The following is a 24,508-nucleotide window of genomic DNA, read 5'->3' as shown; positions in this document are numbered from 1 at the left end:
CAGGTGAAGGTTTGGCGTAGTCAGCGAAAGGCACTCTGCCCTCGGTGTGTGGGCTTTAAATTGTTTAGTTCACTTCATTAGGTACAACATGTTTATGTACAGTATATTTTATAGATTTGTTCCTGTATTGTTAATTGTACTACTCCATGTGCCTCTGCAGTTCATCCTCTGGGACATAAACGTGACTTTAATTGAATCATCCATCAGCGTGTGGTGTTACAGTGGCTTCATTAGAGTCAGGCTGAAGACGCAGTGTTGTTTGTTAAGCCCTCTTACTTTGAGGCCTTAACAACTCCTCGGGGCGCACTGAGATGCGTATAGAGGTTCTGTTGGAGTGTACAGTAACTCACTTTATGTTGGCCACTTTAATGAGAGCCTTAGCCAACAACATCGGCCACAGCTCTGACTGACAGGTGGAGGCAGGGAGAAGCAAGTTGTTTTCTTCATCAAATGGCATTGAATCATCCACTGTTATTTTCCTCCAACAACCCTGAAAATAAAGAAGGAAATTGCAACAACAGTCAATGCACTTAAAAAATTAAATTCTCCTTATCAGTCTATAGATAAATGTAAACATGTAATGGAAAAGTTCAACATCTTAGCAGATCCCATATTTGCATTCTTGAAGATCTATACCACTCTTAAGTCTGTATGCTTAGCTTAGCAGCTAGCCGGACCCAGTCTAAGTCCACCTAAAAGCATCTCTTAAAGTGATAATCTCGAAGATTTTCATTTAGATACATTTCTGTTAAGTCACTATGACCGAATGAGGAAACACAATGGTAATTGAGCCTATGGCCCACTGATGAAAGCATTTGCATTTGCAGTATTATAGACTGGGTGTAGGGCGCCTGGTTAGTGACACGTTTTCCATCAGCCAGCAGTGGTTGGTCTGCCAGAGAGGGTAGGTGGAGCTTAGCAGCTGCTTTTCTGGTCTCTGCAAGTGTTGCAAGTAAACAGTAATCTACTATGGCTGAACAAACAAAGAAAAAATCGATGACTACAGATACAACTTCAAAAATAAGTGAAAATCCAAAGAAAAAGTTTGACGCTCAGATGAAGGCAAACAGTCTAAAAAGGAAAGCGACCGTCAGCAAGGAGTTTCAACTGGAGCCAACCGTGGACGTCACACATGCAACACTGTCTGGATATCTGGGAAGTGTGCTCCCGGAATTACTGTTTACCGCCATAGGTGGCGCCAAAGAGAATGAAACTGAGATTTTTGAGATTACAACTTTAAGCTCACTTGTTAACACATTATACTGTATGTTCTTGAATTCTTGAATAAACCAAAGGGTAAAAACGACTTATTTCCATCACTTTCTTAAAGCTACTTTAAGGAACCTTTCATGCTGTATCATTTTTGACAACCCCTGTGGACAAAGCGCTATGTCTCATCTCTTTGCTTATCCTGTCCTGTACCTTCATATGTAGTGTTTCCAAATTTAAAATCTCTTTCTTCGGCGCTGGTTTAGCTCAGTTGTTAGAGCAGGCACCCCATGTACAGAGGCTTAGGGCCTCGACGCGCTGATCGCAGGTTCGACTCCTGGTCTGCCATTCGGTGCATGTCAGCCCCTGCTCTCTACTCCCCACATTTCCTGTCTCTCTTCAGCCGTTCTATCAAATAAAGGCAAAAAACTCTTCAACTGTCAACGGAATCATTCACCGTGAAAGTTAAAAAAACGACCCAATGGCAGCAGTTATAGGCGGTTACTTTTGAAAGTCATGTTAAGGTATCGGTATTTATTTCCGTCTGATTCATAACCAGCAAAATACTCCTCACAGGAGCTTCAAGAAAAACACTGAATTATTATAAGATAAAGCCGAATGTTGCTAAATGTCACTTAATTAGCCAGTACAGTTAAACAAAAATAAAAATGATAATTGTGTTTACAAATACGAGTGCCCATCATTACCTCTCTGTGCATTCATAGATTATTATCTGAGCTGCTGTGTGTTCACTTCTACGCCTCTGCTTCAGATCAGATCAGAACAATAAGCACCAAATTAGATTTTCCCCCCTGAAACCACAATGTATACCTCACTACCTTAAACTCTCTCATCTCTGGGCTTCATATCCAACACCTCTCATAACATTAGCTGCCTCATTCCTGCATCCAAGCATCCTGTTTAGTGTCAGAGCCTGTTACATGCCGTCTGCGGTGCGGTCTGTCTATTGGCCGTCTGGGGGAGTTTCACACTGCTTGGAAGAAAAAGCGGCACGAGCAGGTGATAATCTGACTGACTGCTCACAGCTGTGCCTCTCCTTATCTAGCAGAGCAGTGTGCACTAGCAATCCAAGCCTATATAGAGTGCTGGCGAGCCTGCCTTGCTTTCTTTTCCATTTTCCTGTCAAACCATCGCCTTAAGGAGGAGCTCTATGCATTCGAAGATGGGGTAGAATGCAGTGCAAAAGGGCAAGTTAAGGAGGTGATAGATAGACAGGGTTGTAGGATGGTGAAAAACAGGGTGAGAAAATGAGAATGGGAAGAATATTCAGGACAGCGTGAAGATCAGTGCGGAATAATAAAAAGATCATACGAGCAGGGGAGGAAACGAGCAACAAGAGGACGAGGAAACGGGAAGGGGGGGTTGGGTGTTTAATGCCATCTCAACAACCATCTGTTAGCGTGCTATGGTTGGCACGGGGACCGCTGCCTACAACCGTGTCATGCCTGTGTGTCAAGGCGAGAGTCACAGTGTTAGGGAACGCCTTCACTTTCTGTTCCGTCTCTTTCCACTCTCTCGTACTGACCCAAATATTTGTGCTGGTAGAAGTTCCCTTTCTGAAAATGCCACAATGATGTAGTGTCCACTACTTAGAGATCTGTGGCAAGCCACACACATACTGGAACTCACAGGGCAGCACATTCAAGCTGCACACCAACGCAATGACAATCTTTTCAGAGGTAAAAATCTGTAAGGGGCCTAATTAATATGAATGACTCTGCAGTGCTTAAAGCCCCTCTCAGGGTGGTGCCTGCTCTCATGGTCTCAATAGGCGTAGATATCCAACTTGAGCCGTGCTCTCTGAGAAGCAGCTGACTCCTGTTAAGCCGTATCTATTCATCAGACAGTGTATGAAGCACAGCTACTTTTGGCACAGCAGTGAGACTGATTGATTTGAGCTCTGAGTGGATAAGGCTTTCTCATCCCTTCCCCTCCTCCAACCCTCAGTGCCTCCCCTCCTCCCCCTCTCATCTTCTGCATCCTATGGGGTCTGATGAGCAATACTCTGCAATCTTACGCCATGCATTGCCTCAAGTGTGCTGCTAAAAATGTGTGTTTAACAAAAAGGCATTGTGAAGCAGCAACTTTATCTGCAGTGATGTCAGAATTTTGCCTTCAGTAGACCAGTTTTGCTTTTGCCACCTAAAATTAGCGTGTTGATGCAGGTTTTTTAGACCCGGGAAGACCTGCTTATAAATGCAGATTGTCTCTGTTCCCATTGCCAGTGAAGTATACTCCTGTCGGTCCCTTTTCTGCTGCGTCACCGTCTGACGTCACAAATGCGCCCGAAACAGGGTTAGTAAACAGTGAAGATGTTACGGTGGATTGGTCTTTATTGTATCTATTACTCAGTCTGTTAAACTCAGCAGCGACAAATTTGAAACAATGTTTGTGCGCTACTTGGACGGAGACGGGCAGAATTTGTAGCTGAGATGACAAGGAGTTGCAGAAGTTACCGACGGAGCATAGCCTCGCGCCGGAAAGGGGGCGGAGATTAGCGTGTTGACACGGATTTAGTGTTCGCATCGTTGCCGAGGCGATAATTACCCGGGGTCTACTGCCGAGTCTTTTAACCTGGGTTTGAATGCCGGTTGTAGCCTTTCCCATTAAGCAAATAAGCCAGCTGTTTTTTTGACCAGTGGGAAAGCGGCCTAAGACTCACCATCCAGAAGAGTCTGACCACATATTTCCCATAGCTGTTGTAGAGCGGCACGTGACCTTTCACCACCTTGCACAGCGAGTAGACGTGCTCCCAAGGTCTCCAACCGTCTCCTTCCGTAGATGTGGAGCAATGCAGAGTCCAAACTATATAGATCTCACTGATGATCCACCTCAGCAGCTTGACAGAAGATGGAGGAGAGAAGGGAGAGAAAAGTAATCACGGGTCTAACAGCTCGCTGCCAATCTTTAAATCTATTGGTTGGATGATCAGTTATCTGATCTATCATTCACAGGATCAATAGAGTGCGTTACCCCAGTCTAATTCATTTCTGTCAGTCAAACTTCACCCTGCCTTCACGTCTAAATTACACCATCCAAAGCAGGTCGATACTGGTTAGCAAAAAGTCAGTGCAATTTCCAAAAGAAAAGTGAGGAAAAAAACGATTTAAAACTCACCTCACTGCAGGTCAGGTGATCATTGGAGGAGATCAGGTCAAAGGTCGTTTGATTTTCAACAACGGTGAGACCCTAAAATAAAGCATATCATTGTTATCCTTGAAGGCACGGATTGGTACATTCACCTGAGAGTTTCAGCACCTTCAAAGCCAGATGACAGACACACTTTCTGAAGTCACACAGTGTTGAAGCATCTCTGTACTAGCTTCATAATATTTCTATCACATCTGTCACCCGTTATAGACATGAAAACGTGACCTACTTAATGCTTTTTCTACGCCTAAACTGGTGTAACCTCGTCGTGATACCCCCAAGACTGTGTCTGTGATGAATATATCACTACCAAGTTAATAGACTCGCCCACGTAACTAATTAAAAATGAATTACTGGGTCAGGGGTTAGTGAGAGAGATCAGCTTTGATAGTCACGGTTGGTTGCGTTATGTCCCGCCGTCACAGCAGCTCTCCAATTTATTTCCCTCAATAACATTAGCTTGCAAAAGAAAGAAAGAGAGATGTTCACAGAAGAGCTGTTTTCTGCATCTGCATGGCTGATGGCTTTGTGATTAGCCGGTGTTCCTCTTGTATGAAATTAATGAAATGCTTTCGACGTCTTGAGTGAAAGTGTGAGGAGTAATTCAAAAAGCAGGAAGCTTCCAGTAATTGCGCAATACTTCACTGAGAGAGGGTAACTGAAAAGGGGAGTGATGCAATTAAAACTTAGTTGGAGGCGAATAGAGAGCAGATTTCCTTAACTACATTTCAGACTGTGTGGCAGAGAAACGCACATGTTAATACATGGGATGGCTAAAACTAACAGCTACTAATTAACTTAGCAATGTTTTTTGATTAGGAGATTAATCATTTAGCCTGTTCTAACCAATCAAGCCTATAAGACACTTAGTCTACAAATGTTAAATAAAGTGGAATGACCATAAAGGACTTCAGGGAGCTATGACCCACAATACGAAAAACCCACAATAACAATAAATCATAAACAATGATATATGCACCAGTCATATGCTGGCTCTTCAACATGTATTTGAACCACAACATAGTGTGGTATTACAGTCCAAGTGTAATGTCCACGGCCAACTATCTTTGTTGTAAAATTGGAACAGGTACAATTTTGGCGTCTACAATCCTTTAAGACACCATATCACTGATACAGAGGCATGAAGGTTACCTTGTTGTCAGCAAACTCGGTAGGACGCTTCCAGGAGTGCACTTTTAAAGATGGAGGCAGGGAGATTTTTCCCTCTGGGTCTTCAAAAAATGGCTGCAAACAAAGTAAACATAGTGAACTGGAAATACATACACAGAATGAACAAAATACACATTATATGGAAAATTCATCAAATTGGATTTGAGGCATATTACTAGTGTTGCAAAAAAACGACACAATAGACTTATTAAAAATTGATTGAATTTCTTAGAGCTGGAATTATCTTATACTCCAGATTTACAGCATTGTGATTCTTGTTTGTCTTTCCATCTTCAGCTCCTTTGCTCGAGTCCCATTTCTCCTTGTTGACTTCTGCATCATTCCACTCAGGCCATATGGGGAATCTGCATCTCCATGCACCTCCTAGACTCTCAGAGGAAGTGGCTGCTAGGGAAACTGCACTGCAATGATGACACATGGCTATTCACTTCATTTGTTCTTGGCTTCCGTTTTGTCAATATTTAGCACCAAAATTAGCTATCTCAGTACCAAAGTGTCAGTCTGGAGTAAATCCATCAAATCCCTGTTTACCCTCTCATAGTTAGAGCTGTATGAGCTGCTGTTTTAATCATGAAGGATCACTGACAGATTCACTCACATGTCATGAGTGGTGTAAGATAGATAGATAGATAGATAGATAGATAGATAGATAGAACGTTTCGTTATTATGTTCTTTTAGCTAGTTAAAAATAAATTATAGCTTGCTATCGATAGCTTATGTCCATGCCATGCAGCTAAGCTAACGTTAAAGCTAACAGCAACTGATACTAATTAACGCTAATTACCAACTTTAAGCAAACTCACTCAGGCGGTCGTTCGGCTAAAGACACTTTGCTGGAGGAGGATTCCCTTTTCTTTGGTGTTGTCTTGGACATTGTACTAGCTAGGCGTGATAAATCTGAAAGCTAAGTGATCAACACACCAGTCAAGTACCTGCCGGAGGGGCGTTTGTTTTGGATATGTGTCGGCTCTTCAAAGTTTGTGTGTTGCTACGCGACGTGGCTTTAACGTGGGCGGGGCCTGCAGCTGCTGCTTCACTTGTAGTCAGGAATAGACAGATATTCCTTCACAAAACATCTATTTACAGAAAGTCACGTCACAGCCTAGAAAAGTGTGTACCTTTAATTAAACATGTGGCATTTATACCTCCTACAGAAACAGAGGGAATATTACAAACCCCTTTCAATAAATAGCAATATACCACCACAAAATATTGCCTCAAATTGGGCTGCAGATTGAATCAATACCTTTTCAAAAAAATGTAACAGTAAAAGCATCACAAAAAATGCATTTCCAGAAGGCCAAGGTATTGAATCGAATTGTATTGCCAGTCTGTCACCATGGCTCGTACAACTGAAAATCAGTATCAACACGTACACAGAAACCTTTTACTCTAAGATAAAAGCAAGTAAGTGTTGTCAAGGTTAAATCTTTGTCTAAAAAACATGCTCAAGTGCTTTACTGGCATGATTTGGATTTCAGTATTGGCACTGAATGAGAGTTGAGGTCATGTTTGCACACAACACTGCATTCCTGCTCTGGAAACAATTAGGTGTGTGGAGGAGCACAAACTGTAGTGTTGTGGGCACAGTGTCTGATGACTATCACACACTGTTTCTTGAGTGGAGTCACATGGTCACCCCCGCTCCCCCTCCTCTCCCTCTCTCTGTCTCTCTCCTTCACACACACACACGCACACACAGTCTTAATCTTTTCACACATACAGCTTTATCCATAATCCTTTGTGCCAAGTTTTTCTTTATCATTTTCAATTTCTACCAATGGGGACTTTACACACTTACATTGCTAGATAATGTAAAGTCCAGACTGTAGATGTACAGATATTTTGTTTCATATTAAATAATATTTAGGCTCATTTTTCAAGAAACAGTGATTTCACTCTAGCATAGCAGTCATCGTAATGTCTATGATCGCTCTGTAGTATTAATCTGCAGCAGAATCTGCTGTACCAGCTTTCTGCCATTTTTGATTTCTCTCCCCATAACCTGAACCACCTGCACCAGGCATTACTGCTTAAACATTATGCATCCCTTGTTTATACTATAAATGAGCTAAAGACTGTTGTGTCAGTACATTGTGCAGACCTCATTTATTCATTCCTACAGTTTGTCTATCAGCAGGTTTTATGAGGGAAAATCAACAAATCTTCAGTGTTAGCATACATAAATTCATTCATTAAACATATTAAATTAGACAGTGTAATCACTAGTAGACGACAGAAAACAGTTAAAATGTTTTATTCTATTTTGGTCTCGTAGATTTAAAGTATTTTCACATGTAAACTTAATCTCAACTCCATGTTTTTAAAAAAGACTTCATATTTTATTTGAACACTTTAACAGGTTACCTTACGTATGTACAAGAGAGCGTAGTCCTCTTTAGGATTCTGTTTTTATGATATCCCGCAAGTTGTATAATGCATGCCCCAACACATTATAAAAAAAACATAATGTTAATACGATCTACATGTTCATACCAGTGGAAATACACTCATACATAGTTTTCTCAGTGTACCGTTAATACAGCTTTTCTTCCTGAAACACTGTGTTGTTGGTCCGTGTCTTTGTTAATTTTTGAGTAAACAATAAAAAACTGTTTCCCCTCTAATTGACATAACAAAAAATTATGGCATTATGGCACATTATTTCAGAAAAAATATGGCATAAAGACAGAGATATGATGACATTTTGATAACGCAAAACTCAACTTTTTACACAGTAGTCTAAAGAACGGCAGGTAATACAAACATAGATGTTTAAGGGGCATTAACTATATTAACCTTAGAAATATTTAAGAAACACTGAACAATAAAGTGTCTTATTTTACAGATTTAAGTTGAATGAAAATGATACTGAGAGAGAATTGACCAAAGTGACAGAGGCTACAGGTAGTTTTCTATTTTGTGTTTCACAACTTTCTGCTTAGTTTGCACGCCTTTTCAGGAATGGTATAGTCCAGAGCTTCAGAGGTTCTCAGGGCAACGGGGTTCTGGAGGGCTGGGTGGGTTCATAGCTGCTAGTGGAATACACAATCAGGGAAACATAGGGTAACAAAAACACAGAATTAAAGATCCTATTGTTCAGAAGTGTTGGATAAGGAGGAACAAGCCTGGTAAGTGAAGTGACAAAAACATCAAGATAAAATTGGGGGTTTATTCTGGCCTTGGGAGAGCTACAAAGAGAAACTTGAATGTGCAGGTCAAATGGGCGTCAGTGCAGAGAGAGGAGAAGATCCTGGAGCTTTGAAGACTCAAAAAAATTCATATTCCTCTGAGAGGCTGCTGTGGAGGGCTGAGAGCCACAGGCTGAGTGAGCGGGTGGGACCCTGCCAAAGGGAGGCGGATGGCTAATATGAACGGACTGAGTGTTAGCAGCAGCCTGACTTGCTCTCAGCAGCCACAGTCTCCTGGTCCAGTTTGATCCGGTCTCCGTTGCTCTCCTCGTATGGTAATCCTTTGTCGTTAGCCAAGATATTCTCTACCAGAAAACATGCCGCCTCGTCCACGTTGATGTTCTCCTGAGAAAAGGTCAAAACAGTAAATTAGGTATTTGTACATTTCTACAGTTAACAGTGGTCATTTTCCTTGCTGGTCAAAACTTGTAGCAAACTACATTCAGTATCAGACATCACAGACTTTATTCATCCCTTCAGAATGGCTACTGAAGTCCACCAAAGAACCTTTAAATGAAGCAGCCTGTCAGAGCAACAGCTGGAAGATAGAGACGGTTCTCAGAGAAACAATCTGAGGTAAAAACTTCCCCTTGCTTTCGTCCTTCACACTGTGGCTGAAAGCTGTGTTCCCAAGGGTTGAAGAGGTATAAATATTAATGGTGTTTTTCCATGCTCTACAGTAACAAAGATCAAACACATGTTAAGTGTTTTGAAGTACTGTATATTTTAAAAATAATAATAATACTGGGTTGCAAAAGTAAAGAATAACAATTGCTATCTAATTGCTTGTTATTTTTAAAAGTAATTAGAAATTTGGCAAAAAGCACAACATCATTTATTGAAAATGACTTTTCAATAAGTAGAGTATATACACCTGTCATATCTCTTAAATAAAGAGAAGAATTAAATGATTACATCCCAGCAAAGCTGATTAAGGACAGGGAAAAAAGCAAACCAAGTTGACCAAGTAACCTGCCTTAGCGCTAAACATCACAAAACTGTGACTAAAACAAGGCATATCTATTGTCTTATTCTGCTAAACCATCTTTTTATTAGCATATAGATATTTAGATATATATAGCATAAAGATACCTTTCAAGAAGTGAAAAGGTTAGCACTGAGTTAGCTTAAGTTTCCCAATTAATATAGGCAAAACACTGTTGTCAACAGCAGACATCCTCTGTGGGGTACCCCAAGGCTCAATTTTTGGCCTCCTCCTCTTCGTTCTATACATGCTTCTTCTTGCTATTGTAATCTGTAAGCCTAATGTGTCTTTTAGTAGATATGCTAATGACAGTCATAATTACTGTTAAGAGATAATGAACCCAACTGCCTTAACCTTCTCACAAACTACCTCAATGACATAACTTTTTGGACATGTCACAAAATGGAAAGCAAAAGTGAAATTGTTTTTGGACAGCTGAATGCCATAAAACAGATTTAAAAGTAGTGCCAGCAGCCAGGTGTTCTTTTTTGACAGAACCTTGACCTTTGGTAAGCAGGTAAAGAGTTGTGCAGTCCTGCTTCCATTAACTCAGAAATCTATAAAAAAATCAGGTCAAGTTAACGTTGATCTTTTATAACATCGAAGAAGTTGTACTCGCCTACCTCAAATATAATCCACTATGAGCACTGCTTAAAAAACCATTCATAAAAACACAGTTATTATCACCATTATAGTATTATTATAGTAAGAGAGAAAGAAAGTGAAAGAAAGTTTGGTCCTCTTCAACAACATTCCAATCACAGTTTGTTTTAGGATGAGTCACACACCAGGCACACACACACACACACTTATTGTAAAAAAGGAAATGGCAGGAAAGGCTTTCCACACGCACGCACTGACTTCACATGACAGAGCACGAGACATAGCTGCAGAGCCCAAGGTTATTCGAAAATTAGAATGAGTTAATAAATGTATTCTGACTGCCAAAACTCATCAAAGCATTCCTCCACGTTGAAAGAAGAAAAGATGGTTATGGTTGGATGGGTACAAGCGTGTGTTTGCAAGCATTTTCTGGATTTTTGACTTGTTCAAGTTAAAAACTTAGACAAGGAAACAAATGTGAAAAGAAGGAAACGCCAGAGCTTTCTCCTAAATCTCAAAACATTCAACTCAGTCCTTTAAAGGAAGTCATTTATCACTCAACATGAGCTGGCATATGCAGTCACTGGCAGCATTTTGTTTGTGTGAGCCTGGTGCTCTCGGCCACAGTTACCTGCTGATCACTCCGATAATATTGCAAGGAGATTTTACTCTTTATCGGACAGAAACAAGCTTTGCAACTCAGACAACCAGATTCATAAAGATGATTAGTTCTTTCCATTTGATCCTTTATACTTTAAGTAACAGTTAGCGGGAAGGACTTTTATTTGAAGTCGGACATTTTCATAGTGTATTATTGCTACATTTACCTTCAAAAAAGGATCTAAATACTTCTTCCATCACTTTTTTCTTAACTGAACATTTGGTGAAGTGAGAGGCAGCACAAATGATCTCACTTCACCAAATCCTACGCACATGAACAGAAGCACAGAGGCGCAGTGTAAACACACAAACACAGTAACACCAATCTTGTGACGCTGTGACCGACGCTGACGAGAAACACTACAGAACATTATCTTTCAGAGCCCCGCCCCTCTAACTCTCACAGCTCTGGGCTGCAACATCCATCAACGTCACGCGATACCTTATCGCAGCAGCTGTCCGACAAATCCTTCCACTGGGTGGAAAGATAAATGTGTTGTGCACGAATGGAAAGACAGCAGGATGTAAAGATCCACTAATTTCCTGTCACAAATTTCCGGTCGTATCATTTGTCAAAGTTTCAAGATTTCAGAAAGATACATTGTAATTTCAACTTTATCCTTATACTAATAATCTATCACCCAACAAAACTTCACAACTAGTCTGATTACACTATTCAAAATGGGTCTTTCTTCCATGCAGCGTGCCTCAGACGATTTCCTGTCTGCCACGAAGAAGAAGTGCCATTCAGTAAAAACTGCAAAATGTTTTCACAATAAAAGCCCAGAGGGTGCTTTTATTTTGGCCCAGCTGTGTCTGCATTTCAAAGCCCTTATCACATTGGATTTGCCACAAACAAGTCACGCTCATGCGTTAAATGAGATTTGAAGTCATTGCTTGCCATGTTTGGACCATGACCTGAGAGAGTTCAAAGGAAATCTGTTTCCTCATGTTGATCCCTGCATTTATATGAGGCTTGAACTTTGGTCATTTCATGCAGTTGAACTCTGGTTTATAGTGTAGATTAATCAGAAATTAAACATCAAAGAGAGGAGAAGCCTGTTAAACAAGACAGAGCTATTATACTCATATTGAATGTTCGACTTGTAGCTTCTCCACCTAATATATCGATCTCTCACCTTTGCCGAGGTTTCAAACCAGCCCAGAAAGCCAGTCTCTCTGCAGAAATTGTCCATTAGGGCTGTGCTGTTGGAGACATCTTTCTTCTGGTCGCATTTATTGGCGAGCAGCACTGAGGGGATTGGATTGCCGTTGGCCAGCTTCACCTTGCTGTCCAGGTCATGCTTCCATTTAGCCACCGCCTCAAACGTGGAGCCCCGTGTCACATCGAACACCACGAACGCCCCCACGGCCTCTTTGTAGTACACCCGCGTCATGTTCCCGAACCGTTCCTGACCTGCGGGGAGAAGAAAGAGAATTCAGTTGAACACGTGTCATCGAGATAGATAAAGAAAAATGTGAATGATCCTGGTTGCATCTCAGTTCTTTCTCCATTTTTTCGCATCTCAATGAGAGCTCAGCAATTTTCCTCCAAGAAATGTGGCCCAATAATGATGATCTTATTTGACCTACTTTTCCCCAACAGACACTTGCAGAAGTAATCTGCCACGATAATAAGCCTATTCTCTGAACTCATCCTGTGAGAAAATCTGAGGTGATATTTCACAAAGGCAAAGCAAGGGGAATTACCAGCAGGGTATTGGGTGTCACCATCAATCTGAAACTACCTCTTCTTAAACATAACTGGTCCACAGGAGGTTTTTAGATGCTGCCAGATCGTGACAAATGACTAAGGGTGGATTTAATGTGTAGGAAGAGAAGTAGAATTTAAATTACTTTAATTAGATCATATAAAACAAAACTCTTAAGAGGAAAGAAATTCTTGAAGTGAGAAAAATAGGGAACAGTGCTCTAACATACCTTTCAGTCTACCCGCATCACTTCATGTTAGCATAAGTGTGCACTGAGGCGTACAGCACAGTACTTCAATGGAGGAAGTGAATCTATGGTTAAACTGGCAAAAGGTATCTATGGCAACGCTTGACTGACGTCACTCTCAAGTATACTGATATGCTCAAAAGCTCACTGATTTATTTTAACATATAAAATCACAGGAAGCAGTCAAGGCCTTCTCAATTGCATCTATTATTAAGCTTCCCTTTGTAAGAAAGTGCTGCCAATTCAGACAACAATCCATCTAAAAAAACAATAACCAACAATGTGTTTATCCATCTCTCTCTTTGTTGCTGTTGGCTCCAGGCTGGTTTGCTCCGCCTGCTCCACTTCCTTAAGGACGGATCACATTTACTTTCAATTTCAAAGAAAACAGAATAATTCCCAAAACTTGTTACTGTATTTTTTTTGAAAACTTTGAAACCAAAATAAGAGTAACAGTGAATTTTCAGGGCAGCGGATTTAGTGGTAGTAAAATTTTACAACAGCAGGCAATGTTTGCAGGAATAACTCAATCTTATTTATTCAGTCTGTTTTGGTCTTTCCGTGGGATTTGTTAACAGTAAGAAAAATACAGAATATCAATGTGAATAATACACAAAGCAGTTTATCTCAACACGCAACCAAAAAACAGGTAAGTTATTGGAAATAAAAAGGCCCTGGGTCTGAGATCTGATGCTCACTGGAACCGAGACATTGAGGTGTATTGATGCTGCCTGCAGCTAGAGAAACAGACCACAATCATGAACAGAAAATATCAGTCCGGGTTCTTTGTTTAAAGTTAAAAGGGAAGAACATTTTGTTGAGTTTACTCTTTTTGATGATAGCAGTGCTCTTACTTCACAGAAGGTTCTCCCTCTCAGACAGACACACACACGCAAAACCTTGCGTAAGGTCTTGTTTCATATTTTTATGTTATTGTGTCATGTAGTTAGGGACTTGTTGGTCTTGGTCTTGTCTCTGCACACTCTGTCCTTATTCAAGACTTGGTTTCAGTTTCGGTGGTTTTGACTGCATCACTTCTTGTGACAGAAGATTACAATCAGGTTTTTACTAAGCTAACACTTCTTTCAAATCCAGACTCTAACTATATCAAACTCCCAATGACCCACAGTAGCATTTGATGGATCTAGTACATATTTTTACTGCACCAATCCAATTTCAGAAAGCCTAAAGGGCAGGTGTAATTTGATCATGTACCAGACAGTTAACATAAAAACAAAACTAGAAAATGAACCAAGAAAATAATTTGAGGAACTGTGAGCACTGCTTCTCAAAGCTTACTTTCAGTTTCCTGAGGTACTTACCCAATCACGCAAGGAAGTGGAGTGGCGTGGCGCAGTGCGGGTGTGAGCGAGAGAGCGAATACACTGTGGGGCCCACAGGCCTGACGGTAATTGCTCATAATTGAGAGTCTAATTTTAGCTGATGTAACCCCAGGTGAATTCACCAGAGACACGACACAGTGGGATAAAGAGCCCATAGATTGAAATAAGGCTTTCATTTCCAGGCCTTGTGGAGCTCATACATCCAGCAGAGTGGAGGAAAATTAATATAGAAAGAAATTATAATGGCTTTATAAATTTTAAGGAAGTTTGAGTTCTAATTAAAGGTCTGACTGAGGCCCCACATAATGTTTAGACAGAGTGGAGTGACTTTACAGCACTGACCAGTGAGGCTAACGTGATTATTTTCTGCTGTGTAAGTCACAGTTAGCTACATGAGATATTAGCTTCCAGTATGCCACAGCGCCTTCCGGAAAAAACTGCAAAACATCCACTTACACAGACTTCCAAAGAGGAGAAATGAAGATAGCAGTCTAGTCCGTACTCATATTCGACCTCAGCGAAGTCCAGAGAATAATATTCAGGCCCCAGTTTGCGTGAGGGTGAAGAGAGCTAGGAATGTGGAGCTAGCTTAGTTGTAGCTCCAGGTTAGCCAAATAGCTTGACAGACATGGGAGTAGAAGTTTCCGCACTTAAATTTTACTGTACAGTAGAACATTAACCATACAATGCTAGGTCTCCACGGCGCTATATTCACTACTCACACATTAGCTGTAAAATACAACATAACCTGTGCCAATTCATTACACAAGTCTGTGTTGTGGACGACTGTTAGCGAAGCATGTTAGTATTGTGTCACACTCTCAGCTCTAGTAACTACCAAACAAACAGACACCAATTTGTGGCACTGTAAGAAATTGCAGTGAAACCACATTTACAGCATTTTAAAAGTAGATAAAGGCAACACAGGCAGAAACTGCTGGTAAAGAACACAGTTTAACATGTTTTATTTAGCTATTTGAAAGAAACTCAACCTTGTGGCTAATGACTGGAAACCAAGGACAATGAGCAAACGTATTATTTTAAACATTCATAACATCCAAGTACTAAGATAAAAACCTGGAGGAAACCGGTTTACTCTTATTCTGAATTTACAAAGAAGCTAATGAATGCTGGGCACATGTATAATCATTCATTTAGTCTAGGACCTGAAGACAAAACGCTCAATAAACTCCAAAGCGGCAGTGACAGCGTGTCGTTGTCTACACTCAACACTTCACTTAATTCTCCTGAGAGGTTCAGTCCTCACTGCTGGGTCGATGTTTAAGCACAGCCAGTCTTGGGATGTTAACCTCACTACTCCTGGGAGAACACAGGCTGGATGGAAAAGACTTGAATGGTTTGATTATATGGATCAATATCACCAATTGCAGCTGCACATGTGTGTGAGAACACGCATTCACACATACACACACGGCTGTTATAGGCTGTAATGAGTCATTTGAGATATTGATAAGGCCCTCGGGTTCAAAGCAGAAGTCACTAACATTAAATGACAGCAAGTCCAGTGATGCCTCCAGGTGTCACAAGTAAGTCTGATAATCATCTGCTGCTTTTACTAAACCAAGTCCTGTTGCTGTAGAACAACACATTAAGCACATTTAACACTGCTTTTTGTGCAAAAACTACTTCCCTCAAAAGGTCAAGACCTGTGCTATTGTAATATTTCGTAATTGCAAACTAGTCCCTTGAAAAACCGAAAGCAAAATTACACAATAAAATATGTACCTTCCTCTTTTTAAATGGATAAATTATTTCCTGAAACAGCTGGGCCATGCAGTCTTTAGCAAACATTATTCAAAGTGGAGTAAATAATATATTTGTTAGGGACTATTTTTAGCTGTAGAGTAGGAGTGCAAGTTTTAATTTACAACATCAGCATGGTAAAATTTGATTTCACCTAAAAATACAGTGTCCATGCTCATTGAATTCAGATTTTTGCTCTACAATGTGGATCGCAGAGGAGCTGAATCAGGCTTTTGATACACAAACAATGTTGCCAGGATTAGTTCATTGTGGGTGTTGATCGTTTCATTGAATTGTCAACATTGCAAATATCATCAGGACTGTTAATGATTACATAAGGTGCTTTTCGACAGCAGGAACTTTCCCCAGGAACAAGAAACATTTTGAGGAACTGTGTGATTCGATAGCAGGAACCTGGGTCTAAGGATTAGGGTTAGGGTTTTCAAGTTACCCCTTGAAAAGTCCCTTCTCGCGGGTAGTACTTTCCAAAGGCCCCCAAAATAAACACTTCTCTTTTCTTGGTATAAGAGGTTTGACATGCTACGGTGGACTTCAAGTGCTCTTAAGTACTTGCAACCACCAATCCCAGCAATTAGGAGGCCCCGCCCTGAAAGTTCCAGGGCGGGGCCTGCAGTGCTGATTGTTGGTGGAGTACTTAAGAGCGTTTTATTTCATACGCCATGTTTTTAAGACTGTAGCTGAAAGCTCACTGTTATCATCGTGCTTTGAGATTGTTTATCACTGTGCTTTAAGATGGAGTCAGAGAAGAAAGCCTTTATTGCAATGCAATAAAGCATAATCAAATACAGCACAAGCTGAATTTCCTCCATGCTAACAGGCTAACTGTAATGTTGCACAAATGATGCTACCGGCCCGTTCGTCATGTTTTATGGCGTCATCTTTGTTTAATGGCCTTATATTCTTCTTACCGCCACCTACTGGACTGGCGGTGTAGTGCAGTTACTTTTGTTGCTACTCCATACATCATTGGCCTGATTTGCATAATCTTCCAGGGACTTGAGGCCGCTGTGGAAACGCAGACAACAATGCGCCAAAGGAACCATTTAGCTCCTCGAAGAGAAGTTCCTGGAACTAAAAGTTCCTGGTACTTCTGGTACTCATAAGCACCTTTTCATTTTCAATTGATCTGCAAATGATTGCTCTACCAATATTATAATCATTCTCATCAATCATCATGTCAAAAACAACAGGAAATGATGACATGAGTGATGACTTTAATTATTCATTGTCTTGGTTTATGCAGTTAATAATAAATGTGCATTTTGTCCATAACTTGATGTAAGATTAATCAAGGCCAGTTAAGTAAAGTTAATTTCATATACTGCTGTGTAGACAGTCTTTAATTAGCGAGCTGGTTGTCTCTTTTGTAAAGCTTTGACTTAAAGAACACACAAGGGGTTAGGTAGGGGACTTGTGTAGGACTCTTAGCTCTCTGGATTCCTACTGCTCAAAGACAGATCAATAAAATAAAGGTGAAAGATCAGCAAACATACCTTCATAATTTTAATTCTTTTTATTGTTTTCCTTATAATCCTGGAAAATGTTTGTCTTTCTAAGTTATAAAATCATACTAAAATCATGAATGGGTGTCATATGCCGCTAACCCAATAAGCATATAACACAGGAATGGAGGAATGAGCTGTGTGAACAATGGCGTATTTACACACTGAATGCCACTAAGGAGCATGAGACTGCAGGAGAGAACAAAGGCATGTGCTGCTGCCTCTAACGCTCAGCATGCCTTCAAACTACAGAGAAATGCTCCTGAATCAGTCCCTTAACACAGACAGTGGACTACTGTGGAATTCATAAGGCTTTTAGCTAGGACATTGCAGCTCAGATGATCACATTAATGAGTACTGGAGCTTGACCTTAAGCACAATACAGCATTTTAGGTATAAGTGAAAGCGAAATCTTTGGGAATGTACAGATATGAGATGCTTGATGAAAGGGAAACAGATTCCCTACAGCCGCTGTATCGTCTCTGTTTGTTGTGTGGGAGAAACAGAATGAAAAGTCTCATCATTATCCAGAGCCCTGGCAACCCCAGTTTCCTCTACAGTGGTACATATCGCTATCATGTGGGCGTGTTACCACAGAAACTGTCCAAGCCAGACACGGCAGTAGCAACAGCAGCAGTCTCTGTCTGTTGTTAGGAGGCAACTGGCTGTGAAAGTTCCCCACACGCCTTCCTAACAACTGAAATAACAAAGACAGAGCAGGGTCCAGTCGCTGAGGTAGTCGCTAGCATGAGCTTTAGAGGAGAGACTGTGGGCAACACATGACCGGCACGTTCAAATTCCACTGAGCAGCATGTGAGGAGTGACTTACTACAGCTTACTGCGGAGCAGAATCGGAGTTAAGGGAAAATCCCCTAACCTTTATGTGCTTGTCCCTTGTTTCGCCTCACCTTCAACTTAAGGTTTGATGGGGGGTGATCAATGTAAAGCCACGGCACAAGGTTGTAGGAATTAAGTTGCTGAACTTTAAGTAGAATTATTACACGTGACCTGCTCAAACTGGCGTGGATAATGTATGTAACTATCCAGAACAGGCAGGGATAAGTTTCCAGGTCACAATGACCATAATTGTAAATATTCAAATAACATATATTGTAGCAAGATATACAAAAGTGACCAAAATGTCAGGAGAAAAGTACTTCTCATTTTGCACAAATATTACAACTACTACTACCACCAACAAGCGACAAAAGAAACCAATAATGACGCAGGACATGACTGCAAACGAACAACCAAGTTATTGTCGAGGAGCGGATTAATTATCTTTTGAAAAGAATGGAAAACGTAAAGATTCTAGATGACTCTTTGCTTGGTGCTTAATGATTTCATATGTATCAAAATCATGGGAGCCCATAAGCCTTTGCAGTCACCTGATCTTAACCCAGCTCAAAACCAGTGGGAGATTTTGGAGTTAATTTTTGATCACGCTCACCACATCATCAAATAAGGACCTTTTGAAAGAAAAACATTAAATCTCTCTAGTAGAGTAGAGCATACTCGTAAAATCTAATCAAGGAGCATTGTCCCTTAGTGTTCCTACTTTATGTAGTTTTTTACTCTAATTTGTCTCCCGTATGTATATTGTGTTTCCTGCTGTTTGTTCACTAAGTGCTCTCTGCAGGCACAAACCTTTTTTCCCTTAATGTTGTTGCAATTTGTTCGTCAAATTGATTTCTTGAAAAGGTCTTGGCATCACCTTTAGTAATCAGTTCTAATTGCCAGATGGAGCTAAACTACTCGACAGTGATTTGGTTTATGCTCAATTGCTGCCAACTAGAGCAAAACAAATAGCATATCAATCTATCTGACGATCAAAAGAATCAGTAACTATTTTGATAATCAGGTAATCATTTAACTAATTGACTCTACAGTCATCCTGTGATGCCTCAGGTATCTAATGACCCCTTGAGCCTTCTCCTGATGACCAGGAAGGAGTTTCTGCTTGTGCTAATCGTAAAGTTTTGTATCCTGGTGGAATCTGGCAACGACTGAGGGGGAAAACACAGTTAATCATGCCTCAGGGGTCATGGGTTTGTCTTTTCCTGACTGCGGGTTAGTACCATGATGGAAATCACACACCCTGTTGATGTGCGACCTCCTGCTTCGACAGGAATTCACCATATTCCCCCTGCAGCCATTTTCCTCTAATTTCATGCTCATAGCGTGGGAAGCTCAAATACTGTATTCTTACATTATTGAAAACGAATTAATCATCATTTGACCACAGCTACCATTTATATTCCACCACTTTGTAGTTCATTTTACTGTTGACAAGTAAGTTAAGTACACAGTACAGGCATACATTTCTAGCTAACATTACTTTTTGCGACTGTGGGGTTATCATGTTACATTGCTAACTATGTAGACTAAGCCCGCCATAAATCCCTTGCTAATATAACTGTTAGCAAGGCATTAAGACTTTCCTCTAATATACTGTAACACTATCATAATGTTAGCTAGGGTGTGGTTATATGCAATAATATACTAACGCTAAGTTGTTTTATCCTTTAGAATTGCCCAATGTTACATCAGATTTTCACTGGATTAATGTTACCTAAATTAAATTCCTTGCTAACATTACCGTTAGCAAGGAATGTGAGGTTGTTTAACATTAGCTAATGTCAGAGGAAATTGGCCACAGCACCTATATGGTGACTGTTCGGTCTTACAAGAGAAAAGCTTTTTACACTATATGGCACTGTTGTAATCATCTTGTCCACTAGCTTAGACAAATCCAGGAGAGTAGCAATTCTGGGTGAAAAGGGGGTGGGCAAGCTTCACGCTGACTTCCATGGTGCCTCCATCTTGTACAAGCCACTAAATTACTATCATTCCTACCAGACTGTAATTATTATTAAAGGTTGGAAAACGACACAGAGCTCTGAAGTTGTTCTCAGTGTTGCCAAGAATAATTCCTTCTTTTCAGCTCGATTAAATGGCTTAATGGCTGGTCTTAATGACTCGGCGAATATACTTCTAGCTTTCACACCCACGTTCTGTTACTTATGTTATTCTCGGAGTGTCCTCGGGCCCAGTCTTGGTGTAGGTGTGAATAATGAGGTTTAGTATCTCTGTCATCTAACCACTGTTTCTGGTCAGAGCGTGTGTGCATGGAAACGGTTCCCTTTACCAAATATGTACAAGCATGTTCTCGTGTCTACATGAATGATATCAGTCTGTGTGTGTGTGTGCGTGTCACTGTTTTATTTACCCTCGCAGATCCTCTGCTCTAATGTTGTCTGGCTGAGACAGACAGACGGCCTTCCCTGGCACTCAGTCACAGATGCCCCTGCGCACTGAGCGCGTGCTGCCGGGGCCCAAGTGACAGCAGGCAACGTGGCCCACGCTGCCAATCAGTCGGTGACAGACATGCAAGTTGTTCTGGACGACACACACACACACACACACACACACACACACACACACACACACACAAGCACCCAACTGTCCGCTGCCTCTCTGTCACTGCTGTTAGCGATGGAATAAACATAAAAACAGCAGTCTTCTAACCATCTGTCCTGATCTGTCTCAGCATATGGGGTTTGTTTGAGGGAGAAGAGGCTGGACCTGCACAAGAATGGGGCATTCTAAAGTATGAAAACTAAGGTGTGGGTAATCCTTTATTTTTTTCTTTTAATAGGATCATATTTCTCACACATGTCCACATGTACATGAGAAAGTTGCTAGTCGCCACAATTAATCCTTCTGGCCATACAGACTGTGAGGAGATGAATGCCTAAAACAATCTCTAAAGGGCATTTCAATGAAATTTAGGCTGGTTACAGAGTAAATGTCAACATTTTAACTTGATATGGATGGGACAGCCTACCATGCAGCTGAAATTCCATCAACAAACAAGCTAGGCTCCTTGAAACAAGCTGAGCTATTGTTAGCATTAGCCTAGCTTGCAGTGTCTCCTGATGTTCTGTGGCAGTTGAAGAGCGTCAGAGATTTTTTTTTTTACATAACACTACCTGGTTTAGTTTTTTCCCACTTTTAATTACCCAGTCTATTTGTTTAGGAGAGAAAATGACCTCTAGGGTTCATTTGGCTCATGTAAAAAATAAGTGAACAATGAGCACTAAAGAAATCCTGAAGTAAACAAGCTAGGCTAATAGAAACACCTCTGCTAGCAGACCCCCAGCACAATGGGAAAAATGGATTTTTAACGTGAAACTTATACAGTGTTTCCACAGGATTCAATCATTTTAAAAAATATATATATAGAATACAGTCTTAAAAATGTATGAGAGAAAACTTAAGCACATGTTAATAAACTTTACTCTTAAATTAAACCATCTGGTTTCTTCAGGTGAGAAGGGGCAAAATCCACTGCTCTAACTTGTTACTGCTGCTCCACTACGGCTCATGACAGAAACACAGTCCATAAAGACAACAATTACACTGACCAATAAATTTCAATGTACGTTTCAGTTTCAGAATTTTTGTTTTAAGACAGACTAAAAAGCCTGAACATATCCTTTAAGGATAAAGGGCTGACACTGTATTCACACGACAACTAAGGGACAACAGTTGACTATAAATGTGGAATCAAAATCTCAGACAAAAAAAAAACAACTTTTACAATGAACCCTAATGAGAGGTTATAGCCAAAACCACCGTCTGAACAATCCCTATTCTTTTGCAGCACCATATCTTCTTGAACAGTGTTAATATATTCTTTCAACAGAGAAAACCATTTCACCAAAATCACTTTGTTTAAATGCTAACTTCTCACAGAATTATTAACTAATCCTACTGTCCCTCTGCTCATGTGAGACCTAGTTTGTTTCATCTGGAAGAGTACAAAAACTAAACAATATAATTTCTAATTGTAAACTCATGATTTAAATCATGTCTTTGCCACTTATAACTACAAGGTCACTCCAAAATACATGTCCAAAATTACTATGATAAGAACATAAGCTTAAAAAAGTACTGGCATTTTCATGACAGGAGACAAGGCACATGCACACACAAAAGGGCACTGAAGTCATGTGATCTCATCACACCTCACATAAAACCACCCACTGTAAACTGGCATTATGTGACCAAGCAATTTCACAAGGCCTATTGTAATTTGGCTATAAGGATTCCATATAGCTTCACCCACCTATGTTGCACCCTCTTTCCTGCTCATTCAACTGTAGCAAGCCTGCATCTGTCAACTTCATATTTAAACCCCTTCTTAGTTGGCATCTTTGTGTTAGGGTTACTCCCTTTCCCACCTGTCCTTCTCAAGCACATCATTCCCAGTCTGGCTGTGTTTACAGTGAGATATTTCTGTGCCTGGAGATGACAAACAGTGAGAGTTTGAGCCAGGCTGCCTGCCTGCGAGAAACTTTTTATTTACACTGCTCTGATTTCTCTGCTTACCCAAGCTGTTGGAATGCACAGGTTGGTGTGTCTGTGAATGTGTATGCCAAGTTTAGACGCTTTGAGCAGAATAAGTCACTGAAGTTTACTTAAATTCCTATCAGAAATACAAGGATCACATGCGGCAGGGACATTAGAAGGATTTAACAGACAGCGCGATATGAAACAAAGATGAGGGCCAGTAAAGCCACTCAGTAAACACAGTTTTACTCCCTAGAGAAAATAAACAAGACCATAGTGAGTTTGGTTGATGGGGGCGGCGCTCAGTCGGTAATAACAACGTGACCTACATTCCTCTGACAATTATGAGCTGCTGTGATCATATAGTGAAAAAGACAACCGGCATTAACGTGATCAACCGGTATTTTCTCCATATAAATTCCTTCTCTTCAGGGCCGCCTGGGAATTTTGAGTTCACGTAATTTTCCAAGAAACGTGAGCATATTTCTGGTTGCATATTAAGGCGAAATGTAATCAATCAAAATGTGAAGCAAGCCATTTGTCAAAGTGAAACTTCCCCAAAGTTACCATCCAAACCTGCTGTTAAAGTGAACCAGTGTTTCCTTACCTGCGATATCCCACAGCTGTAACCTGACCAGCGTCTTGCTGTCCCAGTTGATAACTTTTAGTGCAAAGTCGACCCCGATCGTCGCCCTGTAGTGCTGCGAGAAAAGCTGGTGCACGTAGCGTTTGATGATGCTGGTTTTCCCGACGCCTAGCTCCCCGATGACTAGCACTTTGAACAAGTACTCCTTGCACTCAGACACCGAGCCCCCGGCCATGCTGACACTGACACTGACAACTTTTTCTCTTAACTCAGACAGCTTCTGCTTTCTCGCTCATGTAGGCTTCCTGTCCTGAGAGGGGCTGCTGAGGACTGACTGGGCTGGTCTGCCAGAAGGCTGAGGGCCAGACGCAACACAAATTGCATTTGTCTCACCCCCTTTTTTTTCTGATTCTCCTTCTCCTCCTCCTCCTCCTCCCTGATGCCGATCAGCAACCACCTGATTAGTCATAGGACCCGGAAATGTAAGCTGACATATGGTCAACGTTCCTCGTGCTGATGCAAATACAGTAAGCATGATTACACGGGTTCGTGATTTCCATATTCAAGCCCCAGAGATTTTTATGTTAAGTGTCATTACCAAAACAAATACATTGTGGGCGTTATTCAGAAAAGTGGGAGTAAATAATTTTTAAAGTCCCTTCAGACAAATTTAGGATTTTTTTTTGACTGACAATTTGCCTAGTGAGAAAGTTAGTTAATTCGCCATTAGGATTTGAGAAATCTTTGGGCAGAAATTAAATAAAAAATGTGTTTGTCACATATTATTATTGGTGTAAAATCCGCCTGTAATTAAGAGTAGTTTTATATTTGTTACCTTAGAAATACTTTTTTTTTTAAAAACTTTTTTAACGGAGCAGGCACTAGTAGCTGGAGGGGTTGCTAGCAGGGTCCTTAGCCCCCCCCCGGAAAAAGCTAAGCCCCCCTTTCTCGAATAATTTTGGCATAA

General features: G+C 40.7%; 2 protein-coding genes across 2 annotated transcripts in view; both read right to left on the bottom strand.

The window, feature by feature from the left end:
• Window positions 1-6,446, bottom strand: part of adgb (androglobin) — a 45,817-nt gene extending 39,371 nt beyond the window's left edge. The window contains exons 1-6 of the mRNA XM_069657578.1: window positions 6,376-6,446; window positions 5,813-5,972; window positions 5,533-5,625; window positions 4,348-4,419; window positions 3,893-4,069; window positions 351-490 (exon numbers count right to left, since the gene is read on the bottom strand). Of these exons, the coding sequence (XP_069513679.1) occupies window positions 351-490; window positions 3,893-4,069; window positions 4,348-4,419; window positions 5,533-5,625; window positions 5,813-5,972; window positions 6,376-6,446 (713 nt within the window). The remainder of the gene's footprint in view (window positions 1-350; window positions 491-3,892; window positions 4,070-4,347; window positions 4,420-5,532; window positions 5,626-5,812; window positions 5,973-6,375) is intronic.
• An 815-nt stretch (window positions 6,447-7,261) lies between these two features.
• rab32a (RAB32a, member RAS oncogene family) lies at window positions 7,262-24,172 on the bottom strand. The gene is made up of 3 exons (XM_069683800.1): window positions 23,563-24,172; window positions 12,151-12,428; window positions 7,262-9,108 (listed from the first exon to the last, which is right to left on the bottom strand). Exons 1-3 carry the CDS (start codon window positions 23,774-23,776, stop codon window positions 8,959-8,961), a joined length of 642 nt encoding a protein of 213 aa, XP_069539901.1. The 5' UTR covers window positions 23,777-24,172; the 3' UTR covers window positions 7,262-8,958.
• Window positions 24,173-24,508: the final 336 nt, after the last annotated feature.

Source organism: Semicossyphus pulcher, unplaced genomic scaffold (genome assembly GCF_022749685.1).
Source record: "Semicossyphus pulcher isolate SPU_LCO1_2020_fin unplaced genomic scaffold, fSemPul1.0.p SCAF_11, whole genome shotgun sequence".
NCBI lineage: Eukaryota > Metazoa > Chordata > Actinopteri > Labriformes > Labridae > Semicossyphus > Semicossyphus pulcher.
This window is presented reverse-complemented; position numbering and strand designations above follow the sequence as displayed.